Source organism: Toxotes jaculatrix, chromosome 4 (assembly GCF_017976425.1).
Source record: "Toxotes jaculatrix isolate fToxJac2 chromosome 4, fToxJac2.pri, whole genome shotgun sequence".
In the NCBI taxonomy this organism is placed as follows: Eukaryota; Metazoa; Chordata; class Actinopteri; family Toxotidae; genus Toxotes; species Toxotes jaculatrix.
This window is the reverse complement of record NC_054397.1, coordinates 5,335,496-5,355,633: the sequence shown is the minus strand read 5'-3', so window position 1 is coordinate 5,355,633 and position 20,138 is coordinate 5,335,496. Positions and strand designations below refer to the sequence as shown.

The 20,138-nt window shown below is 40.6% G+C and overlaps 1 protein-coding gene across 1 annotated transcript in view; it reads right to left on the bottom strand.

The window, feature by feature from the left end:
• grin2ab (glutamate receptor, ionotropic, N-methyl D-aspartate 2A, b) overlaps positions 1-20,138 on the bottom strand; it is an 84,804-nt gene that overhangs the window by 17,486 nt on the left and 47,180 nt on the right. The window contains exons 5-10 of the mRNA XM_041036241.1: positions 9,147-9,313; positions 8,888-9,022; positions 8,679-8,778; positions 6,257-6,462; positions 2,697-2,811; positions 2,373-2,575 (exon numbers count right to left, since the gene is read on the bottom strand). Coding sequence (XP_040892175.1) covers positions 2,373-2,575; positions 2,697-2,811; positions 6,257-6,462; positions 8,679-8,778; positions 8,888-9,022; positions 9,147-9,313 — 926 coding nt within the window. The remainder of the gene's footprint in view (positions 1-2,372; positions 2,576-2,696; positions 2,812-6,256; positions 6,463-8,678; positions 8,779-8,887; positions 9,023-9,146; positions 9,314-20,138) is intronic.

The window sequence follows — 20,138 nt, the reverse complement described above, 5'->3', positions numbered from 1 at the left end:
GGCACAACAAAGTCAATATGAATTTGTGAAACATTACCTTTCCACTAGCTGATACTTTTACCATGAGCGACAGATAACAGATCACAGATAAAGAAATATTCCTGGGATCACATCAGATAAAGACATGCTAAGAATAAGAAGGGAAAAATCTAGATGAACGTATCACGTATGAGAGATGTTTTTTAAACAGCAGGTGCATAATAAGGACATGGGGAATGGGGATATTCAGGGGAAAGAGGCATTTTTTACATTTGAATAGGTATGGAGTACTTCTGCTATCCCGTCTGGAGTGGGAAGGACATTTCACTATTGAGGAGAAGATGAGAGAAGAGTCAAGGCCAGGTGAAATGATGACGTAGCTGCCACAGGGAGCGGAGAGCTAAGTGGCTGGTTGTAGCAGAGCGCAGGCTAGTGAATACGGATAGACCATAGCCTGCAGATATGAGCATGCGACTCCCCGAGGAGCCTTGCCAGGACCAGAATTTAGAATTTGATGTGAACAGCCACCGGCAGCCAGGGGAGAGGGAGATGGGGAGCATGGGGAGCAGGGGGAGGTGACAAACTTAGGGAGGTTGAAGACAGGGCAGGCTGCACCGTTCTGGATGGTTTGTAGCTGATGAACAGAATACTTGGCGTGGTGGGAGTTGCAGTAGTTCAGATGGGAAATAACAAGGGTGGGGCAGCATCCCAGATTAAACATCTTTTCATTTTCTGTTTCCAGGTACAGGTCAGGCTGGAGTTTACTTCTTTCTTTAAAGGTTTTTTTTTCCTGCATGGATACTGCACATTTATAGATATAACTGTAAATGTGCCAGTTAGTCGAAAAAATAGTTTTCATCCTTTGTATGGAAGCCAAAAAAAGGCATAAAGATTTGAATCTTTTTAGCAACAATCCCTACTGAATACTTAAACAGTGAATTCCTAAGACTGAAATATTTACCAACCATGAATCTAAATTCATGTAAATTCAGTTCTAGTGCAAATTTAATTTCAAGTGTCAAGTGGAAAAAAATTCAAGTCAAGCGCATCCACACACCAAATTTCAAGATGAAAATTCACATTTGGGCTACGTTCTGTCAGTCATAGAAACCAAGAACGAGAAGTTCAGTGAGAGTTTCGTTTTCAGTAGTGGCTAAGTTCCACATTTGGGTGTTGCTTCTGACTTCTTTTCTTCTATACAAAGCCACATTTTAAATAATGAAGGTACTCGACAAATTGCATGAAAAGAAAATGCAAATAAAAACAAACAATATTGAAATAGCATAATGAATAGTACATGAATAAGATGAATGTTACTGTTTATAGACAACATGTACCAAACGGAAAATAATAAATAAGCAGCATTATTAATATGTAATTGCAGTATTTTAAACAAGTAGCACATTCAGTACATCGAAAACAACACATAATTCACACTGAATTAATGGCACGATGGAAAAAAAGAAGACCACAGTGGGCGACACATGTAGCAGACACAAAAATCAAGTGCACCGACGGATTTGGCATTAGCAAGCTGACAGCAACACAGAGCAATTCATTATTAATGCTGACAGAACTACTTTGCCAGTATGTGTTAAACTCTCTGACAGAAGTTGGGACAGTGTTTTAGTGTTGTGACAAAGAACACAAAACAGTCAGTGATGTGTGGGGAAAATCACATGACATGACATGTAGAGCAGGATCGACAATTAGTTTACACTGAATCTGACTCGTCAACAAATACCTGGAACTTCTCTCATGACACAAACAAATAGAGCTACACAAGAGCTGTTTGTCTTGGTAAAGAACGTGCATGCAGTTTCAAACAAGTTGCAACATGGACCACGGAGCTTTTGAGTTCGGTATTAACTGGTGTTTCAGTGCTACTGTGTGCATATATTACAGCCACATAGATTTGGATTTCAGTCTCGAGGACAAACAGATGGTGAGTCATTATTATATAAAGTAAAAATGAGTGGGCCCTGTATAGATCCTTGTAGAACAAAAGTAGACTAGCAAAGGGCAGCTGATTGACGATTATGTTCTCAGACAGATTGAGACCAGCCTGAGCGGTGGGATTCTAGTCATTTAAGACAGACAAAAAAAAAACAGAAGAACAGTAAAAGTTGGTAGGTTACAGGGGAACTAATTAACAATGCCAAATGTCTTCCTGAGAATAAGAAACAACACCACCTTCATCCACTTTTATTTAATTTGTGCTAAGAACAAACAGGTCCTCCTGAAACACCTCCAGTACAGGGAGAATAAGCCTTTTCACGGTACCTTTAAACAAGTGTGGCTTTCAAATGGCTCTTGATTCCATGCGAGTAGTGGGTAGGTAGATAAATGTGGGTGTATTTGTTCACTACCACATCGAGTGTGTGGGTACTTACTTTTTGACATGTTTGCGGCAGGGCACAGAGTTTCTCATGCAGGTGCCGGTGAGGATGTCCACGTTGTCGACAATGACAAAAGGTTTCTCCTCCAGGGTGACGATGGAGAGATGGTTTTCATCTGCGTCCTCATCCCCATAGGAGTTATACCTCGGCCACACAGGGAACATCAGCGACAAAGTCCCGTTTTCCCAGCGGCCCATCTGTGTGTGCACAAATACACACAAAACACGCACACAAAATCAGGGACAGCCATCTTAATTAAAGTGTTTTGACTTTTTAATTTCCACGCTTCTCTGCAAATAAACTGTATCCATTTGTTACCTTCTCCCACTTCCTTTCACTATTCAGGACAATGACAACCAATTTGGGGTTGGCCTGGTAACCATCTGGAGTAAAGGATAAGTCGCGCCCTTCGTTCCACACATGCATCATGTGTCTGAAACACATGGGGGGAAAAAAAAGGGAGAACAGAGTAGGAAGCTGTTATTTGCTTTTGTTTTGCATCTGCTAGAGTGTTTGCGAGTATGTGTGCACAAGTGCAGATACATTTGAAATAACAAGTTAAGCACTCTGTAATCACCGCAAGAGTATCCTCTTCAAATCAATGCTGTCTTCACCCACCATGTGTGCATGCATGCCTGAGTGTGTATGTGTGTGCGCGCATCTATTTGTGTGTAGGAGGGGGAAGAGTCAGAGGCCACATATCTCTCCCATCAACATTCTGCATTGATTTCTCCACAGATATATACGCCTGAAAGACAAGCCACTGGTGCAACAAGGCTGCCCTCACTCTCTTACTCACTACAGTTACCCTGCATACGCAAACAGATCCTCTGCAGAAGCATTTACACACTCGCTAAAGTGAAGCAGTAGAGACGAGTAAATGAATCAGTATCACACACAGTGATATGGGATTAAGAATACACTCACTCCAGTAAAACAATTTTCAGAAGGCGAGGATGTTCTGAGTGTTAAGACTGGGATAATAGCATGAATTCCCACTGAGGGAAAGGAGGGCTGTCTAAGGAAGTTTACTACAAAGGCAAAATTACAAGAGGTACAGCAGCTGCCCAAAAACAGACAGCACTGTTTCTTCAGTGCCTTGTGTTCTGTTTTATTAGAAACGGTTTGATTCATTTTGATATTGTCAACCTGTCAAACACCGTTGGTTGGGTGATGTTATATAACTGAAATATCATCTGACTAAACCAGAATATTTCAAAAACCAAAGAGTCATGAAGATTCATGACTTTGTTATCCTAAAAATAAAGAGTTTAAAAAAAAAGGAAGCTAAAACAGCACTTTTGTTTTTTAGGTCGGACAGGGCACAGGGACAAGAATTCATGCATAAACTTAAACACTGCGACAGGAAGTCAAGATGCATAAAGAGAACCGTCTGAGTGCTGTTTAGCATGTGCCCTGCAGGTGAAAACTATGATAATTACACTCTAGCTCAAACAGGTGGGATTTTATGTTGTCTCATCTGCAGGAGAGGTATTAGAGTCGACACACATAAATATTGTTGTCGGACAGTGGATTAGAGAGCGGTACATTAATCATCTGTTTTTACAAAGACTTGGAAACAGGCCTGTGCTCTTTCAAAGCAGGCTGAACTCACACTGAGTGAAGAGTAAATAAAAGGTCCCTTTCTCCCTCGCATGCAGGCACTGCAAAAATACCAAACAGCTCTGCTGTGGGTATACCCTCCCTCCCTCAGCAAATGCAAATAATTAAATATAAACCTACACAGTTAGACATAAGAGGCGCCTCTGCGCTATATAACTGAACCATCCATTGTCATTATAGGTTCCAGTGCTTTTTGAATATTAGTGACATGTCAAGACAAATATATATTTTTGTGTTTGAAAAATCTTCACGGTGCAGCAGGTGATGCCCTTGTCACAGTGCATTGCCACGGCTGAATACATATAGCAGAAACACTGTTGCAGTCTATTCTGGGAAACTGCTTTCTCCTCCCGTTTCAGGTTTGTTACCATTTCTGGAAAAGATTTTCATCTAAACAGATAAGGCTGGTGTGTTTTTGAGGCATGCAAAACAGGCAGATTCCACTTTATATATTCATATTTATATGAATATGTATATTCATGTCATCCCATGTGATGCTTTTATAACAAAATGTACAGCCACATTAAAAAGGAGTTCAACGATTTCCAAATTTCTGTATGCAAAATTATTTGCATCAACTAGAAATTCAATGAGGGTTTAAGGAAGGATAAGCTGCATCAGAGAAATACTAAAATCCCTGCTATTGTAAATGCCATCTTTAATATGTGGGTCTTGCTGCTACTACTATGTGTGGAGCATTTTTCTGTTACTGAAGTACTTGGGTAGCCACTGTGCGAGCACTTTTCTAAAAGTATGAATATAGAAAGAGGGCAGGCTCTTCCCAAATTCTGTATTATTGCAGGGAGCATCTTTTCAAGTGACAGCTTAGAGGTTTGCATGGTACAGTGGTTCAATCAAACAGAATAAGCCTTTGAAATACACTATGAGGACAAACCTCAGTAAAAACCTGTACCATTGTGGAGTCCAAACACGCTGAACTACAGTCCGGGATATCAATTCCTGTCAGGCAAGAATGACAGGGGATCCAACGAGGTTGATAGTGTCTTTTACGTGCCAGATTATGTTGTCCTATTCCTCTCCACCTCACGTTGTTTATATGCACACTGCGGCAAGATTGTATCTAGACTAATGTATGCAGAATTCTGATCACAGCCTCACCACTTCCAAATCAGGGTAGGGAAGTCCAACCTGTCAGTTTATTATCACAAAAATCGGCTGCAGTTGTTTTGACAAATATGCAGATTCTATCTAATAAGTTAGTGAGACAAATGAGGTACCTCTGACAGAAAGAAAAAAGATTGTTCCAAAAAAAGGTTTGAGCTGCTATTGAGGACTGAGTTATACTGGATCAACCTGTCAACAACTGCAGAATTGTATATGCTTTGATATATACTGTAATGGGCTAATAAGAGAGAAAAATTGGGATAATAAAGCCAAAAAGAGTAAAAATCACACTGTGGCTCTCATTCTAATGAGGCAACTCCTACGTCACCACAGATGTGCAGAGCCCAGCAACCTGACCTTCATGTTTTTAGTCAGTTCTATATAGAAGTCTGAATTAATAATCATATTTTAGCCAGTGTGTGCTTCGTATTCAAAATGTATTCACAATATCACACCAAAAAGCCCTGACAGGGAGCAACACCATTAACAAATTCCATATCTGCACTTTTACATTTGTGAATGTTTAGTATGAGTGTGCTTGCATGTGAGTCTGTGTGTGTCCATTTGTCCTCCCCTGTCTCCTCACCACAGGGACTTTAGAGAGGAGTACACACACACACCTAGTGGTATGCACGTGTGCATGTACACACATCCGCACACACACATTGACCAACATATACGTGCCACCCACAGAGCCACGCAACAAGAAAAAAAAAGAGAGAACAAAGCTTGTAAAAGCTGCTTTAATCCTGACTTAATGACAGTGAGTTCAGTCATGTGAAGCAAGGTGCACACACAGAGGGATACACATGGACACACACACACCAGACACATACTGGGATCTAGTTAACACAGGGCAGCAACAACACAGAGGTCTGACTGAAGTTCAATACTCTGTCTCTCGACTACGCCACACAGCCATGTACACAACAGTGAATGGTGTTAAATGTCATTAGACTTCACAATGTTTAACACTGCTGTCATCTCTGATTCCTTTCTGCCTTCTACCCCTCTCATTAGTACATTAAAAAGAGTTACGTAAGACCGCTCAGCTACGAAGACAAAGAGTTATGCAAGTCCCTAGACCTTGATGTCCGCACACTCTCACACATGCTCACACATAAACACACCTGCGCAGGGCACTAGGTGGGAGCTTCCCTGGGCTCCTGTCTGATGGTGTGCTGTAGCAGCTGCTCTGGGCCTCCGGCAGCTCCCCCTTCTCCCGCAGCATGGAGGTGGCTGCAAAGGAAATGATGCCCACTCCATCGCGCACCCGTGTCTCCAGCGGGTACTCCCAGTCGTCATAGGACACAGAGATCATACCCAGGGGAAACATCTGAGAGGAAAGAGGAAGAAATCTGAGAAGTGGCACATATGGTGCGTAAAATTCAATTTGACTTCAATTTGACATTTTCTACCCCGATTTTAAATATCCAAATGTATCTCTCAAAGGTGTCAAACAGATAATTTATTGGTATCATGTGCCTTCTAGAAATAATTCATAGCTGGCTATTAAATGAGTCTGAACAGACTGTATGCAGAGAATTGCTTATTCAGGTGTTGCAACTGTCAAATTAAAATATTTTTGACAAACTAAATAGCTCACAGTTTATCTCTCTGTACCAAAATGAAAGAACATCAAAAAATGCCAGCACAATAATCTGTCAGTCTACCCTGCAATATTTTTGTTTTTATATTTTAATTTGGCGCTAACTGGAAAATCAGATCTTTGTCTAAGAGCGAAAACTGAGGCATAAAAACCAAACACAAACAGGAACGTTGAGTCGTGGAGAATGACGGACAAGAGAAGGAGGAGAACAGACATTTCAGAGGCTTTTGAGAAAGGTAAGCAAACACTGGATATGTTTCCATTTTTAATGTGAGGGGAATATTTGAGCTGATTATACTCCGAATTATTTATACACATATTTATAAGCCATTTGGATAATAGCTACCTTGCTGTCCTACATTTTGAGTGAATGTGTATGTAACACTGTCGAACACCTTATTTAGGGGCTGTGCAAATGTAGTTAGGTACAGAGAGAATGTAAACAAAGCGGTGTGAGAAGTGACTGTTGTTGGATTCACCAAACCTAAAAGATTATTTGAATTACAGGGGACGTGTCACCATGATTTATCTCTATACTGTAGTATGTTTAGACTTAAAGGAACAAGTTGTCATTTTGGGAAATATAAATATTTGCTCCTGCCAAAGAGTTAAATGAAAATATTGATACCACTCCTGTATCTGTTGGTTAAATCTGAATCATCTGGTTAACTTAGCTTAGCACAAAGACTGGAAACAGGGGGAAACAGTTAGCCTGGCTCGATCCAAAGAAAAAAAAATCCACCTATCCGCACCGCTAAACTAATTAACACATTAACTTTATTAGATGCACCTACAAAATCTATTACAATCTACAAACTTTATAATGTTCAATTATATGTTTATTACTGGGCACTTTATTAGGAACACCTGTACACCTGCTGATTATCAACCAGTCACAAAATCATGCAGATACAGGTCAGGAGCTTCAGTGAATGTTCACCTAATCACACAAGATCCCAGAGACCTTTACCGTGGCATGACTGTTGGTACCAGACAGGCTGGTTAGAGTATTTATGAAACTGCTGATCTCCTGGGATTTTCACACACAACAGTCTCTAGAGTTTACTCAGAATGGTGCCAAAAACAAAAAGCATCCAGTGAGCAGCAGTTCTGCGGACGGCAATGCTTTGTTGATGAGAGAGGTCAGAGAAGAATGGCCAGATTGTTTGGAGCTGACAGACAGGTTGTGGTAACTCAGATAAAACCACTCTTTACAGCTCTGGTGAGCAGGAAAGCATCTCAGAATGCACAACACATTGAACCTTGAGGAGGATGGACTACAACAGCAGACGACCATGTCAGGTTCCACTCCTGTCAGCCAAGAATAGAAATCTGAGGCTGCAGTGGGCAGAGGCTCACCAAACCTGGACAGCTGAAGACTGAAACTGTGCATCCCTTCATGGCCACAATTTGCCATCTTCTCATGGCAACTTCCTGCATGACAATGCGCCATGTCAAAAAAATCGCCTCGACCGGTTTCATGAACATGACAATGAGTTCAGTGTACGTCAGTGGCCTCCCCAGTCACCACATCTGAATCCAGTAGAACACCTCTGGGACGTGGCAGAACAGGAGACTGGCAGCGTAAATGTGGAGCTGACAAATCTGAACAAAATAAGTGATGCAAACATGTCAACATGGAGCAGAATCTCAGAGGAATGTGTCCACCATCTTGTGGAATCAATGCCATGAAGATATGAGAGGAAGTACTCTGTATTAGTGTGGCGTTCCTAAGAAAGTGCCCAGTGAGTTTATGAGATATTTCTCAATATACTAAACTATTGCTTTTATCTTGTGTTTCTTATTAGCCGCAGAGAATAAAGGAGAGGAGAAACCCAGGAGAGGCAGCAGATGACCCGCAACAGCCTGGAATCAGAAACACTGCTTCTCTTGTCAAACCACTCAAAACTGGCCACCTGTTAGTACATATGGGGCCTCCCTACCTCAGGGGTAAAGTCTGGGTTGCCAGTGGTAAGACTGGACACGATCCAGATGTAACCAGCTCCTATCAGGCCCAAGGACCGAGCTTCCTCTAGTATATACCTGTCAAGGAGTAGAGTCACAGGGTTAATAATGATCCACCACTGAAATCTGGCTGTGTATGACAGAGAGACAAAAACAGCAAAAGAAAACAAAATACACAAACACTCACACAGCCTCGTCCTTGGAGCAGTACAGTAGTATAACAGGACTCTGAATCCTCTTGAGGGCAATGTGTGATTTAGAGTTTGGGTCGCCATCTATAGCATCTAGAGTGACCACACTCTGCAGGTCCCAGCGCACAAAGCTGTAACAATACACCATTAAATGATCCAAGGTACTTAAATCTTGTCAGGTGTCGTAAATAAAAGTTAAGGATGAAAACAGCGTGTGTGTGTGTGTGTGCACATGTGGGGCTGTGTATTCATTACCTGTGATCCACAGTTATCCTCAGTGTGCTGATGAATTCCTGGTACCCGGGGAACTTCGAAGTGACGATAGAAAAAACATGCCAGTCGTACTCCTCCATGATAGCCAGCATGAGCAGGGCCTCCTGCTGCAGAGCTGCGCCGAACTGGAAGAACGTGGACTTCTCATCCTGCAATGACACACAGGCCAGCAGCAGAGACAGTCAGCAGATTTGTCTGAGGAACTGAATTAATTGCAGACAAGGAAAAAAAAAAAACAAGAGCTCGAGTGAATGAGTACAAATCAGACTCAAAAACCCGACAGAATTAGAAGAACCGTTTTCAATTTCGCAATCAGTGAGTCAGACCAGGACAGGGAGGGAGATAAGAGAGAGTGTAAGTGTTAGAGAAACGACAAGGAGAGAGGGAAAATGGGAAAAGGGGGAAGAGCACGAGACACCGAAAAAGCAAGATTCAGTCAGGAAGTGTGACTACCCTGTAAGAGAGTGAGTGCCGGCAACAGGAGGTCTAATGGTCGGAGATAACTGCCTCATAACTCACAGGTTTGATTCACTTCAACCCTCAGTAGCCAATATAACAACAACCGAGCATTGTCTTGAAAGCTAATTGAGCCAAATACAGATGCTCCACCTGCCTTGTAAAGTGCTGTATTATTAGGCTGGCGCAATGCTTAGTGCAACACAAGAAAAAAAAAGAGTTATCAGTGTGTAACATAATTTTTCTGTGGTGCACTAGCTGAAAATAATGGTGTCATTTTATTGCTGTCTCATTTGAAGTCAGTGGATATCCTCTATAAACTGTGTCTCCAAATTTTACAGCATTAATTCACAATGCCATGTACAGTTAAATCATTTAGCCTCAGCGTCGCAGGGACACTGGGGGTCATTGTGACAGTAAGAGGCAGCAGCGAGCATAACCAGAACCAAAGCCGCTATTAAACAGAATGAAACCCAAAGTGAGTGTGAAATAAGTTGCTAATGATTGCAGAATGTATGTTTGCATAAAGTGTAAGCTAAGTTTCCCCCGTGGGACACAACAAATAGACAGCAACACAGCCCATCCACCAGAGAGGAGAGAGGAGAGAGGGAGGAGGAGCAGGCAGGGAGAAAAAGAAAAGACCGAGGGGGAGAATGAGAATGACTAAAATGCTCCAGTCTTATGTGTGAGATTGAGATACCTGCTGCAGAAGGAGGTGGAAAGAGGAGTGAGAGACTTGGGAGAAAAACGGAGCGAGGCACAAACATCAAACCTCATCACAAGGTCTTCCACACACACGCACACACACACACACACACACACACACACACACACACACACACAGACCACAAGCACACATACATGCTCTAACACCCCTTCTGCACAAGGCATCAAAGAACATGACACATTAAACATCAAAGCCTCGATAAACACACATGGCGAATCAGCTGTCAGCTCCCGTCTCTCTGCCCCCAACACCCCCACCTTCATGAGTATGTGTGTGTGTGTATGTATGCATGTAAATCTTATACCGTGACTCCAGTCTTGTCCTCTAGTTTAACAAAAAGCTCTCAGCTCTGGCCATCACACACATAAAGTAGGCCTCGCAGAGATTTAACTCCCCTCACTCCATCACTACAGAAAAGGTAGAAAAGTGGGAAGGAGAGAGGATGAAATTGTACTTCAAAAAGATCTATCTCACTGTTTCCATCTGAGTGTGAGTGTGTGTGTGTCTGTGTTTGACTGTAGGTGTGTGCGGCTTTCTACTTTCAAAAAAAAAAGAAAAAAATCTCCCTCTGTGTGGCAACAGACTCATCCACAATTATGCCCAGATAACACCAACACACAAGCACAGGTACAAACATGCACTAACACCCACTCACACCCTCGCACATACAAATGTACAACTGCACACTCACACACAAACCAGTGCTGATACAATCAGTCTATTTACCGAGCATTCAGTCAACAAAACAATCTGTTAATTGTTTAAAGGATAACTCTGGTTTACTACAATATAGGTCTTCTTTTTTAGTTTTGGCCAGTGCTTCTACTGATGATAATAATAATAATGATAATAATAATAATAATAATAATAATAATAATAATAATAATAATAATAATAATAATAATGCACTAATCAAAGTAACTGATGAGATTTGGGAAAACGGGAACATGACTTCATTGCAGCAAAGTCCTGCAAGATCATCTGAGCAGTCAGAAAAGACAGATGAGAAGCCACAGTATCTAAAATCACTTCATGCTGACGTAACATTAAAAGTGAGCACACACAAGATGTTGGTAATAACTTCTCAGTGCACAGGAAAACTGCCTTCACACAACTACGGCAAGTACAGTAGGTCCAATTTGACCCGGCCAGTCTGTAAGCTATGATTTTTACAACGGACACTATGGGTAACATAACATTCCTTTCACCTGTGTTTTCTTTTCCAAATAAGTTTGACTAACCCAAAGGAAAGTTTAAAACCTGCATAATTATGCTGCTATAATATAATAAGCCAGAATTTCCCTTTAGATAATTTATCAAACAAAAAAAGCTAAACATTTGCTGTTTTTTTTTAAATGCAATGTTTTGCTGTTCTGTTCTTTGCTGCCACGGCCTTGGGTTTGGGATTGTTGCTTTGGACATGTTATTTGAATTTAAATGTTAGCTTGAGCTCTGGGGACGTACTGCAGGATTGAGTATGTTTAAAAATTTGGAAAAAAAAAAAAAGATTAATTAACTGATAATTCTAAATAATAATTAGTTACAGCCCTAAAACAAATACACACATTGTGTTGCCTTCACCTAAGAAATACCTACTGCGGAGGACACGGGGAGAACAAGAGAGGTGTTACAAAGTGTGAAAGCCACAATTCAAAACACACTGTAAACAACGATTATAACCCAAAGTGGAGCTAATCAACACAAACACAAACTCTTACTGATGGAAAACAATACATTAATTTCATTTTTTCATCAATTAAGCAAACCTTTCTCTTCAAGACTGTAATGCCTAGTTCATAATTTTATAATAACACACATACACATATATATACAGTGGTCCCGATATGGTGAACGAATGAAGACACTGTAGAGAAGGTTCTATATGTCATACATGTTCATAACATGCTTTTAACATATTTAATATTTACACCTGTCATAGTGGTCTAACCCACTCTTACTTTTAGATACCTTCACAATCTGAGAGGTGACAAGAGGAGAGGAAAGGAAAGGAGAGGAGAGGAGAGGATGGAGGGTAAGTGGAGAATTTAGAATGAATGATGGAAAAATCTTTTTAGAAGACTGAAGGGTGAAAGGGGAAGATGATAGCTGCTAGTGGTTTCTGAATTATGAAGGACAAAAAGAGACGTTGACACAGACCTGCATCTTCTCATCAAATCACACAAGTCCACCAAGAAGCTCACACATAAATAATGCACAAATAGAACACACACACACACACACACACACACACACACACACACACACACACACACACACACACACAAATGTATTTCCACATTATAACTCCATACCTAGAGATTTACTGATGACACTGTGCATCAATTATACAAATATAAAATATATTCATGTACAGTTTCACATCCACCCACATACATGCACACGGCACATACACATGTGTACATGCACAAAGGGCCCTCAAAATATAGCTTTACTCACAAGCCAGCAAACCAATGAATAATACACCACCAAAACCAAGACACACACACACACACACACACACACACACACACACGCTATTTCATGTCAAATTTCATTTTTGTTTAAGGCGATCAGATTAAGAAAATATGAACATGTGGAGAGAGTTGCACAGATCCAGGCTAATGAGTGATGAACTGACACCTTTCTAGAAATCACTGAGAGAAGGAGTCGTGGGCTACAGGAGGAGGAGCTGAGTCCTGCAAGTAGCGAGGGTGAAGGAAGAGCGCACTGAGCAACCAAAGGCTAGGGAACATTAATTGAAAGGCTGGAAGAAGAGTACATGACATGGGGTGGCACACAACAAGACAAAGTATGCAGAATAATGAGAAATAGATGGGGGTAAGAAGGAGGATGTTGATGAGGCCAGCAGTGTGCTATATTAATATTTAATGCAGCAGGTCAGTTAGGATGGAACAGCTACATTAAGTGGGCCTGACAAAGTATACCCCCCAGATGCTGCTAAGTACCATCCCACTTAAGTCTGCACAAAAGTGCAAACAAACTAGCCAGCTAGCAGTAAGTCCTGTGTCAACAACGGCTTCAAGGGTCACAAGCGAAATGCAAAATAAGTCAATCGCCAAAAAAAGAACAGAGGTACAGCGGCGGATCTACACATGCAGAAATTCAGAATGAGCTTCTGCTTAAAGATGAGTTGTAGAAAGATTAAAGTACATCCCCACGTCATTCCGGTGAACTGAGCATTAACCTTCACTGGCTGCACTGTGCAGAAATAGTACTTCCCTGAGGTTTGAGGTAAAAGTAACTGACAAAACACCACAAAACTAATTTGGTATAGAAATTATATCCATTGGTATTTCCAGTGGATGAGTTGGGATCAGTAAGCACCATCGAAAAACAAGGTTACTGCCACAGTAATTAATAGATACTGTATGTTCCATCCAAATGAAAATGATGTGAATGTGCTTCCACCAAGATGAACATGAAATAATAAAATCTCACTTGAACTTTAGGTCATGGCTGTCTCATTCACCATTCAGGAATCCAAGTGAATATTTTCAGGGGAGCAGTTTGGGATGAGATTTGAGAAAGCTAAATAATTAGCTGCCCAAAGAAAAAGGCAAGTAATTTTCTCATGGAAAAATGTAGAGGTGGAACTTTCAGTTTTTAAGATGGTTCTGTTCAAATATGTTCAATTCAAATAATGTAACTGACATCTTAAAAACAGTCACAGATTTATTTTTTATTTTTCATAGTCCCGAATCTGCCAAGTATATATATTGTATATGTGCTATTTCTTCTTTTATGTAAAAACAGATGTTGGGTGGTGAGTTGTCTTCAGGTTGTAACAACAGGCCTTTTTTTAAATGGTATTTTTGCATGCGGGAAATAACCACTGGTGTAATTAATAATACTGATGATTGTATTTCATTTAGATATTCCAGATAGATCATGGTATTGCTCACTGGGCCATTTAAATGCAACAGAGCCATTGTTAACAACATTAATAATGCCTGTGTTTTCCCGCTGTAAAAAATATGATGTACAGAAAGGGTGTAAAAAGGCTGAAAAAAATATGGTATACACAAAGGGAGCTAATTCAAACCACTGTGGCACAATGAGACTGACAGAGAATCTGAATACAGCTTATATTAGTAAAGAATGTGCTACAGTATATTCTGTTTTATACACGTCCTGAAAAAACAAGATTAGTGAACATGTGGTGCTAGACTGCCTATGTTTCACCTCAGGCATTACAGTAGTTATTTTTCATAAGCTAAAGTCTCCCTGTACTGTTGGACCTTATCAGTGCAATTAAGATTAATTAAACACTGCAGGTTAGTATGTTAGGAGGATGAAAGTGGGTACGCTAAACAAGGGCCCGTAAAACATTTAAACTGCTCCAAAGAGCTACACTGGTAGGCAGGACACATTTTCTGTTGCAGTGTAATTCTCTGTAAATGCTCAGCAGATGTTCTGCAAACCCTAGTGCTAACAAACACCGCTCTAAATCCATCCGCTAACAAAGAATTAGCCCAGCAAAGCCACTTACAAACAAACACCTAGGGTAGCCTAGGAGGAGAGCCTGTTGTCACTTGACCAACATCAGAAGCAACACAGCCAAAGAAAATGCATTCACAGAGAGCTGTTCATGTTACAAAAGCTTTGGAGGTATCTACTGTATAACTGGCACTGTCTTTTTAAAAATAAATCTATACATGTACATTAATTTATTGATTTCTTGGAGCATGAACTGTGCTGTGACTTCAGGAAATCTACACATAACAGTTTTATGAGCATAATAGTCAAACATGTAACATCAAACACCATTCTTTGAACATTTCAGAAAGCTGTGAACAGGGACTGCACAGTCGACAACCTCTACAGCGAAGACAGCATAAAAATTCTCTTGACACTCACAGAATGTAAAGGCAGGTCCCTCAATAGCTAACAAGCAGTGGTCCCTTAAGCACTGAAAGCTCTTCAGTTTTAGAACACAGAGACAGGTCCCAAAGCCCACATCCACTACCCGAACACAGACTTTCTACGTTCCCAGGATTGACAGAGAACTATAGCATTTAGCCTGCAGACACTGGCTCCCAATGCTAACAAAGACTACTTTAGTATTTAACAAGAGGTGAGTCCCAATGCTTAAGTCTACTGTAGTATTTAACAGCCTCACACTCCCCAGGCAAACACGGAATAGCATTTAAGACAGCGCAGAGCCCCCAAGCTAGCATAGCCTAGCTCAGACCGGTGAAGCATTAGGTCTCACCACTAACTCAGGCAAGCATGTAATGGACAGCAGAGCGGGCCTCGACTGACAAAGCGCGCGGCATTACAGCAAAACCTCAGAATGCAATATGAGACTGGAATAAGACATGTCTCCCATATATATATTTTCCTCCTCCATTTTAACACTGACTTTTTTTCACACAAAAGTTTTATTTTCTGACGTTATTTTCCAACACTTAGCCAAAATGGACCAACAGCAGAGGCCAGCATTTTTTCTGTAGAATAGTAGTGGCGTATGTATTGGCTGGGTTCAGAGTTTCTGTGGTCATTAATGACGATGTAGAGAAAATAAAAGTCTGCTGTTTTTACACTAAAATGTTTGGCACAGAAAAACGCATCATCAAGGCAGCACATCCCACAGGCAAAAAAAAAAATCCATGAGGATTTGAATTTTATGTTTACTCTTGAAATTTAAACATCACTGGCCTTGTAGAACTGAAATAATTCCCCTTGAAAACATTTTCTCCGAATTTTTGTGATTTTAATTTCCTTCTTTGAAATTTACAGAACTATTTTGTGATTTTTATGTTTTGTTTTTGTTTCACAAATTCAGATTGAAGTGTTGGATTATATGAGCGACAGAACATAATTTACAGGACACAGGTCTGATCCGTCCCATTCAGGCCAGGCTGCTTGTCTGTGGTAGCCCAGATGTTTAGGTTTTAATCTTTTGATTTTGACTTGAATTTTTACTTGACAGAAATCTGAGCAACTTGAATATGTTTTTTTTTTTTTTTAATACTGGTTGCTTTTCTGTCTGAACTTATGAACCCCTTAAATGAAATAGGAAAAAAAAAAAAAGAAAAGAAAATTGAAATTGCACAATTTCAAAACATCTGTTGGAAATTTCAAAGGGAATGGCTAATTCAAACTACATGCATTCAGATAGATAGTTCTTAAAGTAAAATATTTCAAAGCTAAATGTAGTGGTCTTAAAATCTCAACATTAAGTATTCAGTAGTGATTAAATTAAAAATTCTTCAGTTACTTATTAGACTGAAATCCTTATGACTATTTTTTTTGCTTCCATAGAGAAGTGGTTTACCTCTCATCTAGACAATTTGTTTTTGGGATATGCTGCCTTGAGCATTTTTAGGCAAAACATGTAAGCATAATACCAATGTTATTTTGCTTTTTCCTATTGTCATTAATGGCCATAAAAACTGTGAACCAACCATTGTATTTGCACTTTCAGAGGCGAATGCACTCTCTTCTACCGTGTGTTTATGTTAATTATCTCAGGGAAGTCATAAACTCACATTTGTTTTCAAAAATCCATTAAAAAGAGCTCGCAGACATTTTGCTGCCTTGAAGAACGTACAGACATCCATCATACCAATGTAATATATTTCTTTACCGTCAACTTGTCAGTCGAGATTTTTTTTCACACTTTTGTTGGGATTTTAGTGTAGGAAAAAAAAAACAAATTATCAGTAACTAATGCATGACGAGATTAGCAAGAGATTAGTGATTTATTAATCCAGTGTCACACTCCTGGTAATGTGCCAGAGACATACCCACAGTGATTAAGATTTCTCTTCCCCAGACTAACATCAACACAAGCTTTTGTTTACTGTGTTTGTGGCTGCTAATATTTTTAGTTTTTCATCAGTGTTATATATACCATCTGACACCTGAGATATTATGCTTCTGTCAAATCAAAGGAGTTTCTATCAATAAAAGGTCAAGTATTCATGATCTACTATTTAGTGAATATCACTAAATCAACAGCAAGCCTGACATTAAAACATTTCCTAAGGCAACAATCTTATAGCTTGACATCCATAAGTATTACCTTTGGGACAGGACTGGTATTGAGAGTGTACACATAGTTTTTCACGTATCTTTATTTATTCTTTTAAGCTCTTGTTTTCATTTGTATATTTTTTTAACTACTGTGTTGTTGCTGTTTTTTGTTGGTTTATGTTACACATTTATCTTTTGTTAGCTCCACCTTATTGTTAGTGTAACGTGTTGTTTTTGTGTTTTAGGGAACGGTCTTGGGGAGTGGGGCGGGAGGAGGGGGAAGGTTGTCAATGTTTGTCCTTGTCATTTGTACTGATAAAGGAAAGCTAATATACGGTTTACAAAAAGAGAGGGACAGAGCTGTTGTCAGATACTGACAAATAAGAAGTAAGAATGTGCAACTGAAACAGCCTACTTTTTAGGTTGAGACTGTGAAACACAAACAGACTCTTACAACATTTTGATTTAATTAGCAGAACTTTCTGATGCAGATGTTCTTAGGAAGAGTATTATTTCCTAATTGGGACTGCAAGCAAGCTGAGAAATTGTTTTCTGTGTGCTGCAGATTAATCAAAGTGTGAATCTCGCGATCAAATAACTGCTCAGGCTAATACTGTATATTATTTTGATATTGTAATTTGTTGATAAATAACCTCATATACAAGGAGTCGTGCTGTTCAGCTACATTTGTCTACATTCTGTATGCTCCTAGAAACAATCCATTAACTGACCTCTATAAATCAAGAGCCACACAGAGCTGGCTCTACCACATACACTGCTGCATCAGTGTGCAAAGACTCAACTAGAATATTGTAAAGAAATGACATAATTATTTGGCAGAGGAAAAGAAAATTAATATCTCGCAGAACTTCGACAAAGCACATCGTACTGGATGGCAGAAGTGCGCCTGGCAAGCAGCGCCAGTTAAATCTGTCTCCTGAGTGGTAGCTGATGGTTGTGTGCATGGTTGGCCCTGCCTATCCAAGTGTCAGAATGCTGCTCACGGCAGAGGCTAATCACAACACCTGTTTAGGAGAGATTACAGCAGGATCCGCCAGAGTGCTGAAAGGCCTCTGCTTTATTAAAACTGAAGTGTCGGTCCAGGGTGTGACATCCACACACACGCGCATACATACACAAGCAACTGTGTGGCTGAAATAGCAGAAAGAACAGGATGTGTGTCTACATATGGTGCGTGTGTGTGTGTGTGTGTATGTGTCTGTGTGCTGCCGCTGCTGTTAGAGTAATAATAACTGTTTGACTTATAGAGCTTCAGAGAGAAAGAGATGTTAATGTTATTTCATCCACCTACATGGAAAATAAATGACACAGCCAACCCTATTCCTCCCTCAGCTTCTCTCTTCCCCCATCGGTGAATGAATTTAAAACAGCTCAAGAACTGAGCAAGACCCTGCATCCTCCTCCCTCCTCTGGCAGCCTTCATTGGCAAATCAAAGAATTGCCAGTTTGATATTTATAGCTGAAGTGCCTTTGGGTGAAAAAAAAAGATCTCACTCTCTCTCTTACTCTCTTTCTCTCTCTCTCTCTCCCAGCCCACTGATGGTGACTCTGTTGGACTTTAGAAACCTTAGGCCTGGTGTAAAAATGGCAGCAAGCTGTGAGTCAGCCCATCCCGGCTGACTACCTCAGCGTTGATTGCTGGACCATGCTAAGCAGGCCAAGTGCCGCAGGTATGAGAACAGGACGGCCAGTGAGGGCTGGGGTCAGGGTGGTTGTCCAGTGCCACTGCAAAACAAAAGGATCTGGCTGGTGTAGGAATACCACAAGCCAGAAGATTAATTAGACAATTCGCAGTGTGTTAGTCTTTCTGCTGTTAGAGAAGAGCTGCGGGCCTTGTTGAATACTAAAACATTGGCTTATCCCCGTTTTGGTTAAAATTACATTAGCCCAATATTTCTTAAGTGAGTTGTTGACAGCTGAGGCATTATGTTTACTAAATACCACAGAATAAGTTTACACAATGACACAGGCGTCCAGGGGGCATGTTGGTTGGGTGCAGAGTGGATTCTGGGAGGAATACTGGAAAGTGATGCAGGGGTTTTGCAGAGATTGTTTGCGGGTAAAGGAGGGGGTTAGACAAATCACTAATTCTGCAGAGGAAAGAAAAACGGTAGCTAAAGGGGGATTCATTCATTATATATAAGCCTTACTCAGGTTCTGTGTAAGCCTTTTTATACCAAAAACACTCCCACAACACTATTGTGCACACACTCTCGCTTTCTGAAATACACACATAAAAATCTTGTTGCTACATTTAGTTTAACCAGCAACAGGCTAACACTCCGTAATCCTCTCTCTCCCGGCCTCTGCTGAGTCCAGCCTCTGCTTGTCCGCGTGTGAGTCTCCTCCAGTTTAATACCACCACTGGTTTCCTCTATACCCCATCTCCCCCTTCTCCTCTCACCTTCCCTCTCCAATCCAGCCGCTTGTTCTCATCGCTTTTGTTCACACGACAGTCACCATCCACTGTTACCATGGCAAATCAATGGTCAGTCTACAGATGGGAGCAGATTCATTTCTCCCTAGCACACACACACAAACACACACACACACACATATGTACACATACCTGAACACACTGTGTTTGCTTCTCGCTCCGGCATTCCACCACACGTGTGTGCGCATGTGCACATGTGTGTGGCCAATGTGTCAAAGATCAGATAAGTAAATCTATTTCCTTTACTAATTAAAGGAAGGCAGTGCTCCCCAAGGAAAAGAGAGCATTCAGAATGTCAGGGCACGGTGTGCAAGAAGTGATAACCGCAAACACA